General features: G+C 52.5%; 8 protein-coding genes across 8 annotated transcripts; 3 read left to right on the top strand and 5 right to left on the bottom strand.

Moving 5' to 3' along the window:
- Positions 1–411: 411 nt before the first annotated feature.
- On the bottom strand, positions 412–1,765 carry BZA05DRAFT_384186 (CWC16 protein). Its single transcript, XM_051482299.1, has 2 exons — positions 1,486–1,765; positions 412–1,428 (listed from the first exon to the last, which is right to left on the bottom strand). Exons 1-2 carry the CDS (start codon positions 1,513–1,515, stop codon positions 631–633), a joined length of 828 nt encoding a protein of 275 aa, XP_051343382.1. The 5' UTR covers positions 1,516–1,765; the 3' UTR covers positions 412–630.
- Positions 1,766–1,881: 116 nt separating this feature from the next.
- On the top strand, positions 1,882–5,925 carry BZA05DRAFT_433083 (muts domain V-domain-containing protein; the record flags this gene model as incomplete). Its single annotated transcript, XM_051486249.1, has 15 exons — positions 1,882–2,224; positions 2,291–2,585; positions 2,661–2,941; positions 3,017–3,166; positions 3,221–3,340; positions 3,407–3,667; positions 3,792–3,825; positions 3,882–3,973; positions 4,050–4,089; positions 4,194–4,308; positions 4,400–4,416; positions 4,503–4,522; positions 4,591–4,646; positions 4,697–5,027; positions 5,080–5,925. Coding segments are annotated over 15 exons (2,707 nt in total), but the record flags the coding sequence as incomplete, so codon positions are not given.
- Positions 5,926–6,382: 457 nt separating this feature from the next.
- Positions 6,383–8,448, bottom strand: BZA05DRAFT_384180 (T-complex protein 1 subunit beta). Its single transcript, XM_051482298.1, has 5 exons — positions 8,368–8,448; positions 8,238–8,295; positions 8,085–8,175; positions 7,441–8,000; positions 6,383–7,390 (listed from the first exon to the last, which is right to left on the bottom strand). Exons 1-5 carry the CDS (start codon positions 8,368–8,370, stop codon positions 6,516–6,518), a joined length of 1,587 nt encoding a protein of 528 aa, XP_051343380.1. The 5' UTR covers positions 8,371–8,448; the 3' UTR covers positions 6,383–6,515.
- A 127-nt stretch (positions 8,449–8,575) lies between these two features.
- On the bottom strand, positions 8,576–11,918 carry BZA05DRAFT_384178 (exocyst complex component Sec10-domain-containing protein). The gene is made up of 5 exons (XM_051482297.1): positions 11,711–11,918; positions 10,741–11,617; positions 9,743–10,690; positions 9,051–9,692; positions 8,576–9,000 (listed from the first exon to the last, which is right to left on the bottom strand). The coding sequence occupies exons 1-5, from the start codon at positions 11,808–11,810 to the stop codon at positions 8,730–8,732; spliced, it is 2,838 nt and encodes a 945-aa protein (XP_051343379.1). The 5' UTR covers positions 11,811–11,918; the 3' UTR covers positions 8,576–8,729.
- Positions 11,919–11,985: 67 nt separating this feature from the next.
- On the top strand, positions 11,986–13,080 carry BZA05DRAFT_384176 (uncharacterized protein). Its single transcript, XM_051482296.1, has 2 exons — positions 11,986–12,536; positions 12,586–13,080. Exons 1-2 carry the CDS (start codon positions 12,081–12,083, stop codon positions 13,033–13,035), a joined length of 906 nt encoding a protein of 301 aa, XP_051343378.1. The 5' UTR covers positions 11,986–12,080; the 3' UTR covers positions 13,036–13,080.
- On the bottom strand, positions 13,081–14,292 carry BZA05DRAFT_384174 (BIG/ATPase V1 complex, subunit S1). The gene is made up of 3 exons (XM_051482295.1): positions 14,164–14,292; positions 13,783–14,102; positions 13,081–13,726 (listed from the first exon to the last, which is right to left on the bottom strand). Exons 1-3 carry the CDS (start codon positions 14,274–14,276, stop codon positions 13,251–13,253), a joined length of 909 nt encoding a protein of 302 aa, XP_051343377.1. The 5' UTR covers positions 14,277–14,292; the 3' UTR covers positions 13,081–13,250.
- A 200-nt stretch (positions 14,293–14,492) lies between these two features.
- Positions 14,493–16,473, bottom strand: BZA05DRAFT_384172 (uncharacterized protein). The gene is made up of 3 exons (XM_051482294.1): positions 16,066–16,473; positions 15,804–16,004; positions 14,493–15,750 (listed from the first exon to the last, which is right to left on the bottom strand). The coding sequence occupies exons 1-3, from the start codon at positions 16,268–16,270 to the stop codon at positions 14,810–14,812; spliced, it is 1,347 nt and encodes a 448-aa protein (XP_051343376.1). The 5' UTR covers positions 16,271–16,473; the 3' UTR covers positions 14,493–14,809.
- Positions 16,474–16,896: 423 nt separating this feature from the next.
- On the top strand, positions 16,897–17,655 carry BZA05DRAFT_423657 (tropomyosin; the record flags this gene model as incomplete). Its single annotated transcript, XM_051485877.1, has 3 exons — positions 16,897–16,914; positions 17,082–17,386; positions 17,493–17,655. The coding sequence occupies 3 exons, from the start codon at positions 16,897–16,899 to the stop codon at positions 17,653–17,655; spliced, it is 486 nt and encodes a 161-aa protein (XP_051343375.1).
- Between the last annotated feature and the right edge of the window lie 1,295 nt (positions 17,656–18,950).

The raw sequence follows: 18,950 nt of genomic DNA, 5'->3' as shown, positions 1-18,950 counted from the left end.
CACCGCCGCCTTCAAGGATCTCCCCCCAAACGCCCCGCAAGCTGCAGCAAACATCCATAGCCGCAGTGGTTATCCCAGCCCACGTGCGTTTATGTATGCAGACGTTTTTGGGGGTGGCTCTTCTTGGTGGCACAACGACCTGCCTCGTACATACAAAGACTGCTCGAGCAGCCCAGTGCAATGCGTTGTTTATCCGCTGGATACATATTTACTTTAGATTCTAAGGCGGTTATTCGGGTGTCCCTACTGTTTGCGGCGATGACTTGGAAGATGGGGGGCGCAGTGGAGTGGAGTGGAGTGGATGGAATGGATGGAGTGGATGATTGTTGTGTGTGCTGCATCGTAGATAGAGTAGTTACGGGGCGACTTTACTTTATCGTATGTTGTTTTTCTTCTTCTTCTTCTTCGCCACGGACGGACGAGCAGGCCGGAAACTGAAGTTCTCAAAATACATATGATGGGGCGGTACTCTAATATCTACTCTGTTCCGTTCGCGCGTACACGATGGCTAGAAGGCATAATTCTCCATGCTATTGAAATTCACAAGCATCGCAAGGCTAATACATAGCATCATTACACGGAAATAAAAAATAAAACGCAGACTAGGACAAATGGCTACCTCGGTTCAGTTCAGACCAACGGCTTCGCCTTCTTCTTGATGCCCAGAGCGGCGCCCAGATCCCGTTTCCTCTTGACCGTCTTCTTGAAGCTCGGAATCTCGATCGCCGGCGGAGCTGCAGCAGCAGCGGAAGCTGAGCTCGAAGCCACCGCAAATTTCGACGATTCCTCTTCTGCTCCCTCCACCACCCTCCGCACAAACGTATCATCCTCCGTCCTGAACGCTTTCTTCGCCGCCTCGTCGTCCTCCCACTCCTGCCGCTCCCTCTCCAACGTCGCAAAATCCTTCACCTCCGTCAACTTGTCCATAACCTCGCCCTCGTCCACCCTCTCATTCCTCGCATTCCTAGTCCTAATCTCATCCAGTGCATCTGCAATCTGCATCTCCCTCTTCGAGTCGAGGGTCTTCGTCTCGAGCTTCTCCATAGCGGATTCATTCTCCTCCTCCTCGAGCCTATTGAGCCTCTCCTCCTCGGTCTCCTCAGTATCCTTAACATTCCTCCACGGCTCAAAGTTCCGGATCGCGCCCTTCTCGCACGTGTAGTCCATATTTTTCGGATCGGTCTTGAACGTGATCTCGCTGCTGCAGCGCGTGCACCGGATGTAGAACCGGAATATGCTGATGTTGTAGTACTTCTCGCTGCTGTTCTCCTTGCGCGCGTTGAACTTCCGCCCCTTGTAGATGAACTCGCCGCATGTCAGACATTTCATCGAGAAGGGCGCCATCAACCGCACGGTCTGCTGCTTCGGTCCCACGGGTTTGGGCCCCTTGGTACGTGTGATCTTCGAGGGGTCGAAGTCGGGTGGGAACTGGGGAGGGTGTTAGCAGCCGCAGCAGTGGATGCGGGGAAATCGAGGGGGACTCACGTATTTCTGGAGGACTTTGCGTTCGGACATGGCGGCGGCGGTGGTAGCGGTGGTGCGTGTGATGAAGTGGGATCGTCAGAAGGTGGAGGTATACGCGGATCAGTTGGTTTTGTAAGAGCAGTTGTGAAGGCGATGTGGATGGACAGTAGCTGAACGGGTGTGGGTGTGGACGTGGACGTGGGCGCGAGCGTAGGCGTGAGCGTGAGCGTGGTGTTGAAGTTGTATGTAGGTAGAGAGGTAAAGGAAGCATAGAGATACCCGTTGCCGCGCTTTAGCTCAGGTGTATGTGGCGTAAAAAGCTTAGCCACAATAGGCATTCAAGCGTTACACAAAGTTATTTCATTGTTACTCACTCGCGGCTTGTTTCTCTCCCTCTACACTACAACATGCAACATACATGACGACAATGAATTCAACAGCCTCGTCACGTTCGGGTGCCTCAAATGGCGGCGCAAGTACTGGCCGTGCGAGAACCAGCAGTACTCTAAGCATCTCCCGCCCCACCACCACCTCCCGCCCCACTACTACCTCCCGTTCCCGGCGGCCAAGGGCTGCGGTGTCAACAATTGGCGGTGCCCAGAAAGTGGTCTGTGCTATCACCGAGTCTCGTGGGATCTCTGCGACTGTGGGGCTATGCTTCGTCAACATGTCGACTGGCGAATGCCATCTGAGCGAAATATGTGACTCGCAGACGTATGCACACACGGTCAACAAGCTGTTCGCGCACGACCCGAGCGAGGTATCATACTGCTGCTGCTGCTCCTAATTCCCCACACGGAGTACCTATCCTAATAGCGATCCCCAGATCCTCCTCCCGTCGACATCGTACACGCCGCAAAAGACCGCGCTGGTCGGGGTGATCGAGTTCTACATGCGAGACTGCACGATCGTGTCGACGCCGCGCAAGTTCTACAGCGAGCTAGCGGGGCGGGAGCAGATCGAGCGGCTGGCGGGCGCGGACGACCTCGCCGCGCTGACGGTCTCCATCTCGGGGAAGTACTATGCGGTGTCCGCTACAGCGGCGGCGCTGAAGTACGTCGCCATCAATCATATGAGGTTTGCGCCGCATACCCTGCGCATAAAGTATTGGGGAAATGAAGGTATGTGATGCGAACTCACTGCCCGCGGCCTGCCTGCCTGGCTGGATGAGGATAGAAGGTTGATTGATTGGGCAGGATCCATGTCGATTGATTCTACCACAGTCCGCTGTCTGGAGTTGATCCAGAATCTGCAGAACGAAAAGTCGACTGATAGTCTGTTCGGGTTGTTGAATAATACTAGCACGGCCATGGGAGCGCGGCTTCTCCGGTCAAACATATTGCAGCCATCGACCGAGGTGGACTTTCTCAACACTAGGCTCGATGCTGTTGACGAGTTTACGAAGCATGAGGATATGTTTTTTCAGATCAAAGAAGCTCTCAAAGAGTTTCCTGATATGGATCGGCTCTGCATGGCGGTAACTATGGATGGGCCCCAGTGGTTAGGATGCGGGAGTTATAGCTACATAGCTGACGTCGGTGTCTGGTGATAGTTGACCTCCGATCCTGTCAAACCGTCGCAGAAGCATACAGAGCAAGCTCTTAACAATGTTATCTTGTTCAAGCAGGCGGCGCTACTCGTGGGACCCGTACACGAAGCTTTAGCACCAGCACGTTCTACGTTGTTGCAGGACATCAGGGCTGTGAGTTGCTGTCTGTGAGGGATTTCGTGGGTGGAATCTAATGTGCTCCTGCAGTTCTGTGCTCCGGACAAGATTGACCCTGTCCTGAAGATAATTAACAATGTGATCAACGAGGAGGCGACTTACAGCAAAGGTCCCTTGGAGCTGCGGAATCAGCGCTGCTATGCGGTCAAGGTATGTATTCCACCGAGAAACCCACAAATCTGAGCTGCAGTTGATGCTCTGACACGACATCCATAGACAGGGGTGAGTGGAATGCTAGATGTCGCTAGAAAGGCCTACAAGGAGTTCACCATGGAGATCATTTCTCTCGGCGAGGAACTCTCCAACGAGTACAACATCGTGCTCGAGATCAAGTATGAGCACGGACGTGGATTCTACTTTCGTCATCCGGTTGTGGATCTAGTGGAGAACCCCCTCCCGCCTGTATTCGTCAACGTTATCAGAAGGAAGAAGTACATGGAGTTAGGGACTATCGAGCTGTGCAAACGCAATAAGAAGGTGAGCATCATTCTGCTTCGGGGATCGGCCCCTATCAGGAGGGACCATGGCCTTTGTTGCAGAACCATGATCCTGGGGAAGTGGCTTGTGATCAAAGCTCCCGCAACTAACAGGCCGTGTGTAGGTCAATGATGCGTTTCGTGAGGTGATGCAGATAAGTAGGCTTGCGGTTCTCTTCAACCTGTGCCTTAGACTGGCTATTGATACCCTGTAGATGACCAGACTGTCGACCAACTTATCCAGGACATCCGGGAGCAAATCAATAGCTTGGTCAGGGTCGGGGAAGCAATCGGGTTGTTGGACATGGTAAGACAAGGCAGTCTCAACAACAGGCAAAGCCATGGAACGATTGATGACTGACAGCGCCGATCATCTGGGATAGCTTTGTTCATTCGCACACCTGTGCACTCTGCAAGACTACGGTAATCAGCCCCCGTACCCTATATCCGGCAACTTCGGCAAGAGTATCTCTAATATGCTGTGGGGGCATACTTACCGCCTGGCTAGTGATGCTGACGCCTAATAGTTCGCCCAGAATTCGCGGAAAATGTGGCGGTGAAGGGTTTAAGACACCCGATTAGGGAAACAATACACAAGGACAAATTTGTCCCAAATGATGTGTATGCGAGCCAGCAGTCAAGGTGAGCGAACCCACAGGACGGCCCCGATATGGTGAATGTGTTGAGGCGGAGGAGGCACATAGATGTATGTCTTACTGACATCATGCGTTAGGTTTCAGGTCATCACTGGTACGTCTCAAACTCAGTTCCTCCAGAATATCTCCTGCTTGAGACATCTGCAGAGTGCTAATCGCTCGTGCGCAATGGCTTCAAAGGATGCAACATGTCGGGAAAGGTAAATACCACTCCCTATGGATTTTTGCAACCCTAGAGGTGCGGAGCCGGAGCTAACGGCAGATACAGTCCACATACCTCCGTTCAGTGGCTCTAGTTGTGGTTATGGCCCAAATCGGCTCATTGTAAGTACCCGCTCTATCTTTGAAGACGAACAAGCTCCCAACGGCCCCAGTGTTCCCGCTACGCACGCCTGGCTACCCATAACCCTGCAACTCTTCGCGCGCATCTCAATGGATGACTCAATCGAAGCCAACGTCTCCACATTTGCAGCCGAGATGCGAGAGACCGCCTTCATCCTCCGCAACGTCAGGAAGGGCAGCTTGGTCATAATCGACGAGCTAGGCCGTGGCACGAGCCCTAGAGATGGAATGGCCATTGCCCTCGCCATATGCGAATCACTGGTCGAGACTAGAGCGTTCGTCTGGTTTGTTACGCACTTCAAGGAGCTGACAGAGATACTGTCTGAGAGGGCGGGCGTGATGAATCTGCATATGCAAGTCGAGGTACTCCCCGCCCCCCGCTCCCTCCCTCCAACCAGGCTGACAACTGCTGCAGTGTCAATCCCAATCCTCAGTAACAATGCTCTACAAGCTTGCCGACGGCCGAGTGAAAGACGAGAACTACGGCCTGCTGCTTGCGCGGCTCGCGCAGCTGCCGGAGTCCGTCGTAAACCGTGCAACAGTCGTGTCGGAAACACTCACGAAGCAGCGGGAGCTGGCAAAGATGAAGTCACAGATGTACAACATGGTTCGCCGCCGACGGGCGGTGCTGCGGCTCGTCGAGAGTCTGAAGGAAGCTCGTGATGGCAGGATGGATGAAGCAGTGCTGAAAAGTTGGCTGGCTAGGTTGCAGCGCGAGTTTGTGGCTAGGATGGAGGTGCTGGGTATTGAGGAGGGCGAGGAGGAGGGGGAGCAGGCTGGGGAAGCGGATGCGATGCTCATCGATGATGAGGATGAGGATGGGGATGAGCAGATGGTAGATGAACACACCACCACTAAAGCTAATACTGAGGAAAATGGAAGCACGGCCGGAGAACAGGAGTGGGAGGAACTTTTTGACGGGATTGAGGGCGATGAAGATGCACTGCTCAATGGGGGTGACGCTTAAACTTCGCGAAGATCTGCTTACTTGATTGATTGCTTACCTGCTTACATCGAACATGCATAGCTACCATACTCGTTTCGTTTTCTTGCCTTTTAGTTTGCATGGACGAAGATGACATTTGTTGTTTACGGAGGACAAGGCTTGAGCTTTGAGGGGAGATATTTGCATGATTAAATGCTTGCGGCGCTCTTAGCTGCTATACTTACTCGGGTACTTACTTTCATTGTGAGCTCTTAGACACTTAGGCATTACAGCTTTAGCTAGCTTTGCATTGAATAGAAACTTGGAATGTTTACTGCATAAATGATACGCCTTTGCGTGATGATGTGAGGTTGGGCAGTGAAGTGGTCATAATCGCTCACTCGCAAGATTATGCTCGCCGGCCGGCTGTATCATTCAAAGACACTGCGTGCTGCACCACAGTCTAGGTAGATAAGCTTCATGCAACGAATGGTGAAATAAACAAATAAACAACAATCAATCTTCCAAGAGTTGGAACATTCCATCAAACTAAAAAGTTTCCCCTAGGTATGTAGGCCGGTACATATGATCAGTGAAGTAAAGTAAAGTAAGTGCTTACTGTATAATCAAACGGGTAGGATCTAGGTATGTGTAGAAACACTCGATCACGCGTGGATAATACCAACAGCATAAACCCTACCCCCTTTGATTGTTCAGTAAGTACATAATAGTAGTGAGGCAAGACCATCACGAGTTGTCAAGTTTAGAAGTTTGCATTTCACATTTCAGTACACTTCCTATTCACAGCAATTTACAGGGTAGGTATATCTACTAATTTCACTAAACACCATCATTCGTATCGGGAACAAACTTCTATTATTCATCCCTAATCCCCCCCGAGTAACCTCAAATTACCGTATTACCGCCTAATGCCTATTTCTAGCCCTGGGCTTGCTCCTCACGATGCTATCAACACGCAACAACATTTCCGCCGCCTCACTAGCCGACGAGACCACCGCTCGCTTCAGCTTGAAAGACTCGATGATACCGAGCTCCCTCATATCCGCGATGCGACCGCCGGGAGTGTACAGGTCGAGTCCGGAGGAGCTCATACCAGCATGGTGGGCGGCACGCAGCTTTGCGACAAGGTCACTCGAGTCGAAACCTGCGTTGTCGGCAAGAATTGTGGGGAGTTGGCGGAGGGCGCGGCCGAAAGCCTCGACAGCGAGGGCTTTCTTTCCCGCGGTGTTTTGTGCGGCGTTTTCGACGGCTTTGGACATGAGCATTTCTGAGCAGCCACCACCGAGAACGGTGCGGGTCTCAACGACGGTTTGAGAGAGGACGGAGAGGGCGTCGTGGAGGGAACGATCGGCTTCGTCGAGGAGTTGCTCGGTGGCGCCGCGGATGACGATCGTGCAAGCTTCGCCGGCGGCAACGCCGGAGAACTTGATCAGCGTGTCCTCGCCAATGATGACTTCCTCAATCAGGTCGCACTGGCCAAGTTTGACGGACTCGGGGTGGTCGAAGGTAGAGGCAATTTCTCCGCCGGTGACGAGGGCGAGACGCTCAATTCCGTCGAAGTCGGCGTGCTCAATTGAAACGATGCCGGCGTCGGCAAAGAGTTGTTCAGGCCAGTTGTAGATCAGTTGTCGGTTGACGAAGCAGTTGATGCCGTGGGCCTTAATCTTTTCCACCTTAGCTTTCATCTTCTCGCGTTCCGCCTTCTCGAGCTCAGCGAGCTTGCCCGTTGAGTCGACTTTCACTCGTGCTCCAAAGATCTTGATCTTGTCCGTGTCCATTGCTGCCCCAAAGTCAATACCGCCTTCATAATTGGTGGGCAGAGGCACAAACCAGTGTTCGCCACCAAAATCTTCGCCTTCTCCAATCTCTTCGGCTGGTTGAGTCCAATCCTCTTATCCAGGATGAAACCCTCGTCAAGGTACGAGTCAACCAACTTTCCTCCGGCCTTCTTGATGATCTGTATGTTGTTGAGGTTGGTGCTTCCCTTAAGCCTGAGCACGGCATCGACCGCGAGCTCCGCAAAGTGATCCTTATCTTGGCTCAGAACCTTCGAGCTCAGGGTGGTCTTCGCAATATTGATCAAATCCTTCCTGAACTTCTCGGGGTCGTTGCGGTTATCAACGGCGGCCTTCGTGAGGGAATCGAGGGCAGCGATGGAAGCGATACGGTATCCGTCGATGATAGTCTGGGGATGAATCTTCTGGTCCACGAGTCTTTCCGCCTCTCGCAGCAGCTCGGCAGCGAGCACGGTCACCGATGTTGTGCCATCACCAACCTCGTCGTCTTGTACCTTCGAGATGTTGACCAGTACCTTCGCCGCCGCGTTGTCGAGGGCTATCGATTTGAGGATCGTTGCGCCATCGTTGGTCACCATGATCTCGCCTGTTGAGCTGTTCCATCATCATCCCATCATATCAGCAAATGGAACCCATCTCATCTCATCTCTGAAGCAAGCAAATATAGCAATAACATACGCAGACTGCAGGATCTTGTCCATTCCCTTCGGCCCCAATGTTGTCTTGACGAGGTCTCCTACGGCAATAGCTCCCACGAACGCCGACAATCCTGGATAACTCCCGTCAGCTTCACCCTTCTACTCCCCCTATCAAACTGATAGAACAACATACTCGCATTCTCTCCACGTTCTTCCTGCACATCGTCGCCAAAGATCTGTGTTGGGTTCGACTGAAGCACCAAATACCAGTATTAGCTTTGGCTCCTACTCAAAGCAGACTCTCTGGAGGTTAGGGAACTTGCCATGATGGTATATTAGATGTATGGGGGTTGGATTTCGGTGATGGTGGGGTTCCGCCGTAACTGCTTTGCTGAACTTCTTGGGTTGCGGCTCGAAAGTTGTTAGCGCCATAATGCCAGCGAGGTAGGGTAAAGGGTTTTACTGCCGAGTGCTCATGAGTGATCTTCCAGTCGAGCTTGAGTTCGAGCTCTGTTCTCCGTGAATGAAAACTTCTAGACTCGATTCTATTACCAGGAAATTTATCCCAGCTATCACTATCACTACAAGCAAGCTGGCTGCAATCCACTAAAAGAAGGGAAAGAAAAACACCCAGCTCAAATGTTCGCCATACACCCAAACGCCAAAGCTTCAACGCTTGCTCTATCTACATAACGCTACATCCAATGCCATACATAGCCCTCTCAACATCCTTCTTGACTCTATACCAGTCCTCGCGTCTAGTCGCATACTCATAAACTTCCTCCACTCTAAAGATCCCGCCAAACCTCTGCGGATCTGCAATGACTGTGGCCATCTGCTTCGCATGCTCGGGGTCGATTAAATAGATTTGTGTGAGCTCTCGGAGCGCGGTGAAGTACGGGATTAGCGGTCGGAGCTTGAGCCCTTCGATGTAGCTATTGTAGAGATTTACGTCCCTAATTCATTAGGGAACGATAATAGAGAAGGATAGGGAAGGGAAACTCACGAAATCAACCTGATGGCGCCATCTATGGAGATCCGCTGTCGTTTTATGTGTTTACAGACGGTGGCGAACAACCTGAGGCCCACTTCTTGGTTAAACACATCAAGAACATTCTTATCAGTGCTTCCAGTCAATAGCTTTGTGTGAGTCTCGACGATCTCCACAATCCTAACCGCCGTCGGGCTGGGACCTATATCCATAGTTTGCCGCTTCTCTGCCGCTCCGACTTCCCCCAACGCCCCCGGATTGAAGTCGGTTACTTGTTGTGTAGTGGCAAAGATGTGCTCCAACTCGTCGATTAGCACATCGATTCCGACGTTGAGCCCGGCTGCGACACGCTCGTCCAGCATTTGCTCGAAGCGTTTCTTTTCCTTCGCAGCAGGATTGAGGAAATCATTACGATCCGTCAATCGTGCAGCTACCAGCTCTTGCTCGTAGAAAACATCAATCATCTGTTGAATCAGATCACCAATATTGACGAGCTCGAGGAAGGTGACTAGCGGTGCAACACCGTTGGATGTGTGGGCAACTTCGCGAGGGTTGTATTTTCCTAGATGCTCGACGGCCTTGTCGAAGCCTGCTTTGACGTGTCGAGGACCAAGGACTTGGAGGAGCGCAACAAAGATAGCTTCGCATTGCTCACGGCTGGTAAACAATCAGTTTCATGCAATGAGAATAACAGCGAGGAGACATACGCTTCCTCTCCAGTTTGTCCTCCAGTTTTAGCAAACACCGCAGCACGTTCCAAACTCTCCTTAGCCATGTGCACAAGCTTCAACGCTACATCGAGACTAAACAGGCCACTGATTCCCTGAAGCTTCGTATTTATGATGGCAGCTTTAGCAGCCAGTTCGGAGGTGGGCGCTACCATCACAGAGGGCGCGGGCGAAGCTCTACCGCTGAGTCCACTCGCAACAGACAATGCTCTATTCCTATTGGCGAAGTAATCCTCCGACGAATTACTTATCACCGATGCTCTATTGTTGTTGTTCGCATTCCAGTCTTGATCCGTGGCGTAAGGAGTGTCCGACACAGACCTCGAGTCGATAGTACTGATGACACTTGTCGGCCTAACATTGCCGAACGCCGAGGGTATGACCGAAACAGGCGCGAGGATAACCTTCTTAAAAGTGGTCAAAAAGTCCCGTTTTTCGGCCTCCCGGTTGACGTTACTCATGAAAAACGATTCGGTGGCTTCGTCTTGTCGCTGGATGATTTTCCCCCACGTTTCTACCTCCTCGCTGAATTTCTTTTTGCAATAGTCGAGTTCCTCCTGAAGATAGAGATCCACGTGCGCATCAAAGACTCGCATGAGAACGTTCAGCACCTCCTTCGCGGTGCCGTCGGCAGAAACCTTGCACAGAACAGGCTGCAGAGAATCCCCAAAGTCCACACTCTGCTTGAGAAGGCCCGTCACAGCCTTGAGGTACGTCTCCACATCGCGGTTGTGCGCCTCGTCGAGCACCGGAGTAACATACTCGGAAATGACATCTTCCGCAACACGCTCGACGAATGGTAGCATGACGTTGACCTCTTGGGGGAAAACCCTTTCAATGATACTCGCCTGCTTCTTCAGAACTTCCGCGAGCTTCTGCCAAAACACTTTCGCCGGTTCCAAAGAGAATGTTCCCTCCGTTGAATCACTACACATTGGATCAGCACAGTGCTTCCTTTGGCCGAGAATGGAACCTACTCGAAGCAATCCATCGGGTTTCCGAGCTCTTCCTTATTATAAAGCACCGGATGTTTCTGCACAAAAAGTTGAATGCATGCTTGCCCGCCGTTCAGCAGAATGAGCACATTCGCATATCTCTTCATGCGGCCGTCGATATCTTCGGTATCGAAGCCGCCCTCAAACTCCCTCAGTGCCGCGTTCTCAAAAACTTCCATCATAGCTTTCAGTCTATCCGTGCGTTCCGACCAGCCTACCGCAGTGTCGTACTCCGCGAACCTCTTCAGCTGTGCAAGCATCTGCGCCTGCTCCTCAGGATCCCGATACATCTGGAAGACGATCGGATCGGCATGAGTGCTAGCCATGACCAGATCCAGATACAGCGGCCCCAGAGCTCCATAAATCCTTCCGAATTCATGTCGTGCAAATCCGCGAATACTACGCACACTCTTCAGCACCGTCAACAAGCTCCCCTTATCCATGAGCGCCGGCCGTGAGATCTCCGTCCCAGACGCAGAAACGCTCATCAAGTCGAGACCAGCGGTGACCGCTGCAGTCGCCGCCGGAGCAGCAGCAGCAGTAGCAGCCGCAGCTTTCGCCTTCTCGGACTCCTCCACAGCATCAAAAACAGTAATTCCCTTTCCAGCGGCGGCAGCCGCTCTCGATTCGGCGAATTTCTTCTCCTCCGCCGCCCTCTTCGCAGCATCCGCCGCCCGTTTCTTCCACATAGCATCTTCAAAACGCTTGCGAGCTTCGGTCTCGTTCCAGACCTCCATCAGCTGCAACTTCGTTACCCAGCGGGTATCATCGTAGACCATGTCGCGCAGGCGGTGCGACACACGTGCGAACGATAACAGATCCCGCACAGGGAGGTAGTCTAGGATTGTCGCGATGATTTCTATTACGTGCGAGATAACATTTGAGCTTCATGTTTTGCTTTGCTTTTGCGAGGTTTACGACTTGAACTGGAAGGGAGAGAATGTGATGGTACCGGCAGGCAGGACGGAACGTGTCATGTTCATCCCCGGGAGGGGAGTAGCGGAGCGCCGCATCGGCGGCGGACGGAGGGATTGACGTTGTTTGGGAGGCATGATGTTCAACGGATGAGGTGTCTATCCGGCGGAGATGGTAACAATATATTCACCGGCGGAGATGGATAGATGGCTGGGAACGGAGTGCGGGGAGATGCTTGTTATGGGAGGTGAAGGCAAGGTAGGAACAAGCTCCTGCGGCTCCGGGGTTCAGTCGCCAGCCAGCCCTGTGCTACCGACTGATCCTTGTGTCACCACCAACACGCCGCGCTACAGACTCGCGGACGAACAGAAACCTGCCACGCCAAACAACCACCAACCACGACCTCTATGGCGCCCGCAGCTACCTCCACCGCAGCGCCCTCGGCGACCCTCCTGTCGTCCGCCGAGCTCTCATACCTTCACACGTCCCTCTCCATAACCCCGCCAATCCGCCCCGACGCCCGCAAACCCACGCAATTCCGCCCGCTCACGGCAGAGCTCGATATCCTCCCCTCCACGCATGGCAGCAGTCGCCTGATCTGGCCCGATGGCGGCGAATGTATTGTTGGTATCAAAGCGGAAGTTGAGAAGACACCAGTCCCCCCGCTCTCCTCTGAGGATGTCCCATCAACAACGAAACCGGATCAACGCTCGTGGACTGAAGTATCCGTCGAGGTCTCGGGGGCAAGAGACGACGATCCGCTGGTGGTGCTGCTAGCGAGCAGTGTTGGTGATCTGCTGGGACAGAAACTGGCGGGACGACTCGAGATCGGAGAGAGGTGGCATTGGAAGCTTTACATCGATGTCCCGCGCCCCCACCCCACCATTCAGACTGTGCGCTGACGAAAAGTAGATCCTGTTGTTGACACCGCCGATTTCGCATCCGGCTACACTCCTTTCCCTCGCGGTTCACCTGGCGCTCAGAGTCACGAACCTACCACGGCTTGTGTCAGCGACGGACGAGGACCCGCTTTTCGACGACGATTGGGACGCAGCGTTGCCGCTGTACCCTGCCGGCGCGGCGGCGGTGGGTGATGTGCCAGCGATCACCCTGTTAGTCGCGGCGGTAGGCGATAATGTGTTCTTTGATCCTACCAGGGAGGAGATGGCAGTGGCCGACTGCGTGTTGTCCGTTTCTGTGGATTACGATGGAAGGATCGTTGGCCTGCGGACACTAGAAAGCGGGACGGTGGGAGAGGGAGGTGTGAAGAGGAAGGTAATCAAGAGAATCGTGGAACAGTGTGGTCCTGTGGGCAAAGAAGTTTTTGAGAGCCTAGAAGCCATAGTCCAGAGCGGTTTCTAAAATCAAACTCAAAAATAGAGGGATAACAAAAATGGGTATTTTCTCAACTGCCGCACGCATGGCATCGTAGTCTCAATCAGTGATGGATATACGAATTGTATTGTACAAACAGCTCGTGTAGGGAAAAGACATACGCAAATGAAATGCTAACCATTACCAAAGAAACACAAGCAATACCTATTCGAAGCTCAAGCTCCTATCATAACATCTTCTCTCTACTGCTGCTTCTTCGCCCCCGGCCCCATCTCCTTGTCGAAGGATCCATAAGAAACACCAATGCTACTGACCGCCGACACACCCACATACAAGATTCCCAGCATCAGGAAGAAGACGATGTACCCCATGAAGATGGCAGGCGTAAAGAACTGGTACCGGTGAAACAACCCGCCTCTGACAAGCGTCGCATTCTTGGCCTCGGTCTCGAACTCGGCTGAGCGCAGCTCCAAGCTCGCCGCTTGCTCCTTCGCGGGCGTCAAGAACTTCACCGGCGCAGCAGCAACAGTCTCTCCAACCGGCGAGCTCACGTAGATGATAGTGTACTTCTTTGTCGGCAGCATTCCCATGACCGAATGCAGGAACGCATCGTTCTGTTCCACCGCCTTTGCGCGGGCCGCGCCATTAGCGGGGAGTCGGTCGAAGTCGACGCGGAAGACCTTCGGCTTTACTCCATCGAAGGTTTTGAATGTTGCAGCTGAGACACGGATTAACTTCTAGAACTCTTCGGACGGAGAGGGAGGGTGGCAGTACTCTTCGCATCAACACCCTCAACCAGCGCATCGCACGATTTCACGACCACGTCCTGCAGCGCCTCGATAACCGCAACCATATCCTTCTTCTCGTCTACGTAGACATTCTCGACGACCCAACGTCCGGACTTATCGACGCCGTCGATGAGGTCTTTCAAGTGCACTCCCGCGTTCTTGTCGATGGTGACGTCCTCGACATGGATACCGGGCTGTGAGACGAGGACGTAGGCGTCTGCCTTGCAGGAGCGGATTACTTCGCTGGTGGCGGTGAAGAATGACGAAGTGGAGAGAATACTATGTGAGTGTAGCGATTCGGGGATACTGTTGGTCTGTAGTGTTAGTGGTAAGCTAAAAGAGAACGGAGCAGCGACCGACAACATACGTGGATACAGAGGAGATCAGGAGGTAGGGCGAGGTGTCGGAGAAGGCTGAGACGTGCGTGGGGAGCGTGAAGGTCAGCGCCCCCAGAACAAGCGAGAGTAGTCGTGGCTGCATTGTTGATATGTTTGGTTGCGAGTGATGTCGTGGACTGAGAGCTTGCCGACGAGGTTGGCGTTGGTGACCTGCGCCAAGACGCGCGTGTCGCTGTTGCATCGTACGTCACTCGGACATGGCGAAAAGCTCTCAAAACTATACGGGCAAGCTTCTATGACCCCATATGGAATGTGCTATATATCTACAGAGGCGTAGGACAATCGAAAGCATACTGATTCTCTTACGGGTTTCAAAGTAAAGTTATAACAGTAATTGAGGACCGCATTCAGCAAATTCTGATGGGACCAGTGATATATAATGACAGCAGGAACTCCACTCCGATGAACATAGGAAGAAAAAAACTAGCAAGACGACACTGAAAGCAAACCCCAAAATTACAAACTGGCTTTTCAAATTCCCTATTAGCCATGCAAAACAAGCAAAGTTACAGGTAGTCATTCCAGTGACCGGAACCAGTCATAAACGAACCATCGTCGCCCAAAGTTATACACAGATCCGATAACATCACGGTCAGGTACAACAAAGCAGCTCGTTTACAGCATCGTCATGAAGAACTCCTCCTCGTCTTCGATCAAGGGACTGGGGAACTCCACGACCACGTCGTCCTCTTCCTCAATCTCAGGAACAAGAAGCATGGGGGGCAAAGTGGGATTCGCCTCGGCTTCTTCGTCCTCGCGCTGGATCCTCTCAATAGCATCCATAGTCGACTCGAGCTTGACAGTCTTCTTGACGGTCTCCCGAACCTCTCTGCCGTGGTGGTATCCAATAGTACTCTTCAAAGCAGGGTTATCGATGTTGGAGGAGACACTTCTGGGCCTGGAACGGGACCTGTTGGAAGGCGCGACAGCCGGTTTACTAGAGAAGGAAAACGGTTTCTTAGCCGCTGTAGTAGTCGACGTGGATGTCGTCCTAGCATGACGATTGAGCCTAGAATCCGGGCGAGAGTTCGACGACGACGAAGTCGGACGCTGCGAGAGCATCTGCGCCGCCTTCTTCGAGTCAGTGGTGCTAGCCATGCGCTGGTGGGAGGAGGCGGTGGGCCGTGAGATAGACACAGACGAAGGAGGGCGGGACGAGGGCCGCGACGTGTTCTGACGGGAGTTCGATGCAGAGGACCCTGGGCGGGATGTGCCAGATCGCTTGATTTCAGCTGGCTTCCTGATGATGCTCTCGGTGCGTCTGGCCTTGTTGGCCGTAATGGACCCAGACCGTGCCGTGGTATTCCTGGTCGTGGGTTCGGTCAACTTCTGCTTGGGCTTCCTAGTACCTCTCTTGAGCTGGGCCTCGAGCTCCTCCGTCTCGGCATCCAGGTCCGCGTCAAGCATACGCTGGCTGGCCTCAACGCTACGCTGCAGTTCACTCTTGCCATTCTCATCAATACCAGCCAGGTACGAGCGGTAGCATCCTCTCATATAATTCTTCTTCAGAGAGCTATAGTCGGGAGCCTCGTAATCCTCGGGTACGAAGGGGGCATCTGCACGCTGGGGTCAGCAATTCGCTCGATCATTGAAGCTAGTGGACACAAACCAGGAGGTACAGGAGCCATGTATTCGATCTCAGGAACCTCATCGTTGGTGCCGAACACGGCCGTTCCCGCTTGCTCGGTAATGACGAGTTGAGGCTTGAGCGTGCCATCGAGTTTCTTCCCGGTCTTCTGTCCACCCGAGGGTCCCTGGTTCTTTGCCTTGACATTGGTGGTCTTTCCAGCGAGAGCCTGTCTCCGTGGGCCTTGTGCGACATGTGTTAGCAGCCAATTACTAGCTCCTAGGTGTTCGGATATTTTTCTCACCGACTGGAGTAACGAAAAGAGACGGATCTCTGCCAGCAAAGATGCTCTTCTTTCCGGTCTTCGGGTGCAGGGCCGAGGCAATGTTTTCGTCGTTCAACGGGATCTTAAAGGGCGTTTTCGTGTTCAAGCCTGCAGGCTTTCCGTCCGCCTTGCCGTGCTGCGGTGCGTGGAGGACCGCATTCTCCTTGTTAAGGTGTTGAAGCATTGCTGGTTACCGGTTACGTGTTGTTGTACTTGGTCGTCTGTTGTGACCGTCTGTCTGTCGTCGTCTTCCGGATGGGAACGGTCTTTCGCGTCTCGGTCGTATCGTCAGACAGCTTTCTTTGGAAGGGGAGGGTGGACGGCAACAAAGGAAGCGGCAAGCATGACCAGAGCAGCGCACTGCACCCAAACAAACTAACGTTGTCACGACAACTGCCACCGATCAAATCAATGACAGGGATCGTCAACATCGAATGCAGCCCATTTATTGTTCACGTGACTAATCAATTCCCGTCCACCCTGTTCCATCCCCCTGCAAGCCACATGCCGCATTAGGCCGTTCACCAAACTCCTTCAACGTAAGCGCACAACGCACAGGACCCCTCACCAAACCCCACTTGACCTCCGCCCGTGCAAGTCCAAGTCCAAGTCCAACAAATCAAACTGAAGAACTCCGTGCTCCCTTCCGCCTCCGCCTCTCCCTTCCTTTCTCATTCCCTAAGTATCCGCCCTTCTACCAACTACACAAAACCATCCCTTCCCCCCCAAGTATCTCTCCATCACCTCGAACACTCAACACCCATATCCAACAACACCAACTCCAACACATCCCCCACATCTTTAGCAGCCATGGACAAGCTCAAGGAGGTGCGTTATCATCTCTATCTCTTTCATATGCGTGCCATCACCCCTCCTCCTTCGCGTGAGGGGAGAGGTTCCTGGTCGACGCGACTTTATCCCAGCAGTTGCGTCTTCGACGGCGATGCATCTATTGTCCGTGACGAAAGCTGATTCATCTTGTTGCAATCTCACAGAGAATGACCTCCCTCCGCATGGAGACCGAGGAGGCCCAGGCCCGGAACGAGGAGCTCAAGGCCCGCATAAAGGTCCTCGAGCAGGAGAATCTGACCAAAGAGCAAGAAATCAGCTCCCTCACCCACCGCAATACCCTTCTCGACGAGGAGGTCGAAAAACTCGAGAAGGCCCTCGCGGATGCCAAAAACGCCGCTGACAGCGGAGCTGCCCACAGCTCGGAGCTCGATGCTCTGCAGAGGAAGCTACAGTTGCTCGAAGATGAGGCCGAAGAGGCGGACAAGAATCTCCGGGAGACCAACGAGAAGTAAGCTCACCCTCCTCCTCCTCCCATCCCTGAACCATCACAGAGGCTGTGATTGTATGGTATCATTGGTCATCGGGCAATGGCAATCTGACGTGCTATGCTTTAGGCTCCGTCTTACCGACGTCAAGGCCGAACACTACGAACGCAAGGTTGCAACCGTCGAGTCCGAGCGAGACATGTGGGAGAAGAAGTACGAGGAGATCCAGGAGAAGTACAAGTCTTCCCAGGAGGAGCTCGACAAGATTGCCCAGCAACTCAACGACTTTTGAGTAACGACCTGTTGGCGTGATTGAAGGATCCTAGCCTTTTCCGTTTTCTCTGTACGGAGACTGCGTTTTCGAGCTAGGAGGGCTTTGTTTCTGTCTGGAGGTTCAGGGCGATAGGAGAAGGGGGGGTTTGTGGCCATGGCGATACCTTTTTTTTTGCTCTTACCCATTGTGTTCTGGAGGGCTACGGCGTGTTTGAGCGCGTCTCGAAATCTTTTAATGGATGGAATCATTGTGTTGTATCTCTGCAGCTGTGTGTTATCTGCGTCGGTAATCATGGTGTCTGCCCCTAACTCTGTTTATGAAAATTGAAGAAAGCAACTGCAATCATTTCTCCTGCAAGAGATGATGCATACGTCGTACATCCATGGTCCTACATACTCTCTGCACTGTAGATTCCTGTTCGTCTGTCTGCACGTTTAGAGTACTCGGTAAACAACCCAGAGTAGGAAGTCCTGCTGAAAGTACATGTAAACTCTAATGCTACCGAAAAATGCAAAATAAAAGGGGGTCGATCCAGCGTATGTGGAGTAACTAGAGTGCCTCGAAGCTGAAGAAAATTAGTGGGTTCACTGCCAAGCGCCGTTGAGCTACTACATGAGCCCAAAAGAATGGTACGTCCCAATTGGGGTGATCTCGGCTTAGCTCACCTCTCTCTTCGTATATCCTTTATCATTCCAGCGCTCAGCGGCACGTTTTTGCAAGAGCCGCTCTTTCAAAAGTACGACTTATTGAAGAAATTATACGTTCCTATACCTACGCTGGGCATTCCGACTTTCCTCGTTTGCATGCTGCTCTACTTTTCCAGAACTCAGAAGATGTGAATGTGGGAAGAATACGGTATGATGGGAGTGCGGGAGGCATTGGCAAGTACATAGGATGCCGTTTGGAGAACTCACAAACAAAGCATTGCCTTTACTTGCAGCTAGGTATCTATTACCAGAGGGCCATATAGTAGACTATCCCGAGACCGTCAAGCCGGTGATCACTCTGAGTATGCATACTTCGATTTTCCACGCATTCGTCCAATATAACCCCCGAGGCAAGAAACAAAGATAGTATATATGGCGGAGTTTCTGGAGAGAAAGTCAGTGGCTGATTCTTTACCTAATAGCACTGTCTCGTTCGTACATACGAGAAGAGCTATATGAACCTGGTATTGAAGATGAGCCGTATGGAGCGTGCTCGAGTATCAAAGGCACCTCTTTGGAATACCACAAGAGTGTAAAACTTCAGCACAAGTGGTGGGGTCCTCGCCCAAGATAGGTATTCATATATAGGAATAGAGAATGTTACTC

The sequence above is a fragment of the Tricharina praecox genome, assembly GCF_024521635.1.
Source record: "Tricharina praecox strain CBS 144465 chromosome Unknown BZA05scaffold_2, whole genome shotgun sequence".
NCBI classification, from domain to species: domain Eukaryota; kingdom Fungi; phylum Ascomycota; class Pezizomycetes; order Pezizales; family Pyronemataceae; genus Tricharina; species Tricharina praecox.
This window is presented reverse-complemented; position numbering and strand designations above follow the sequence as displayed.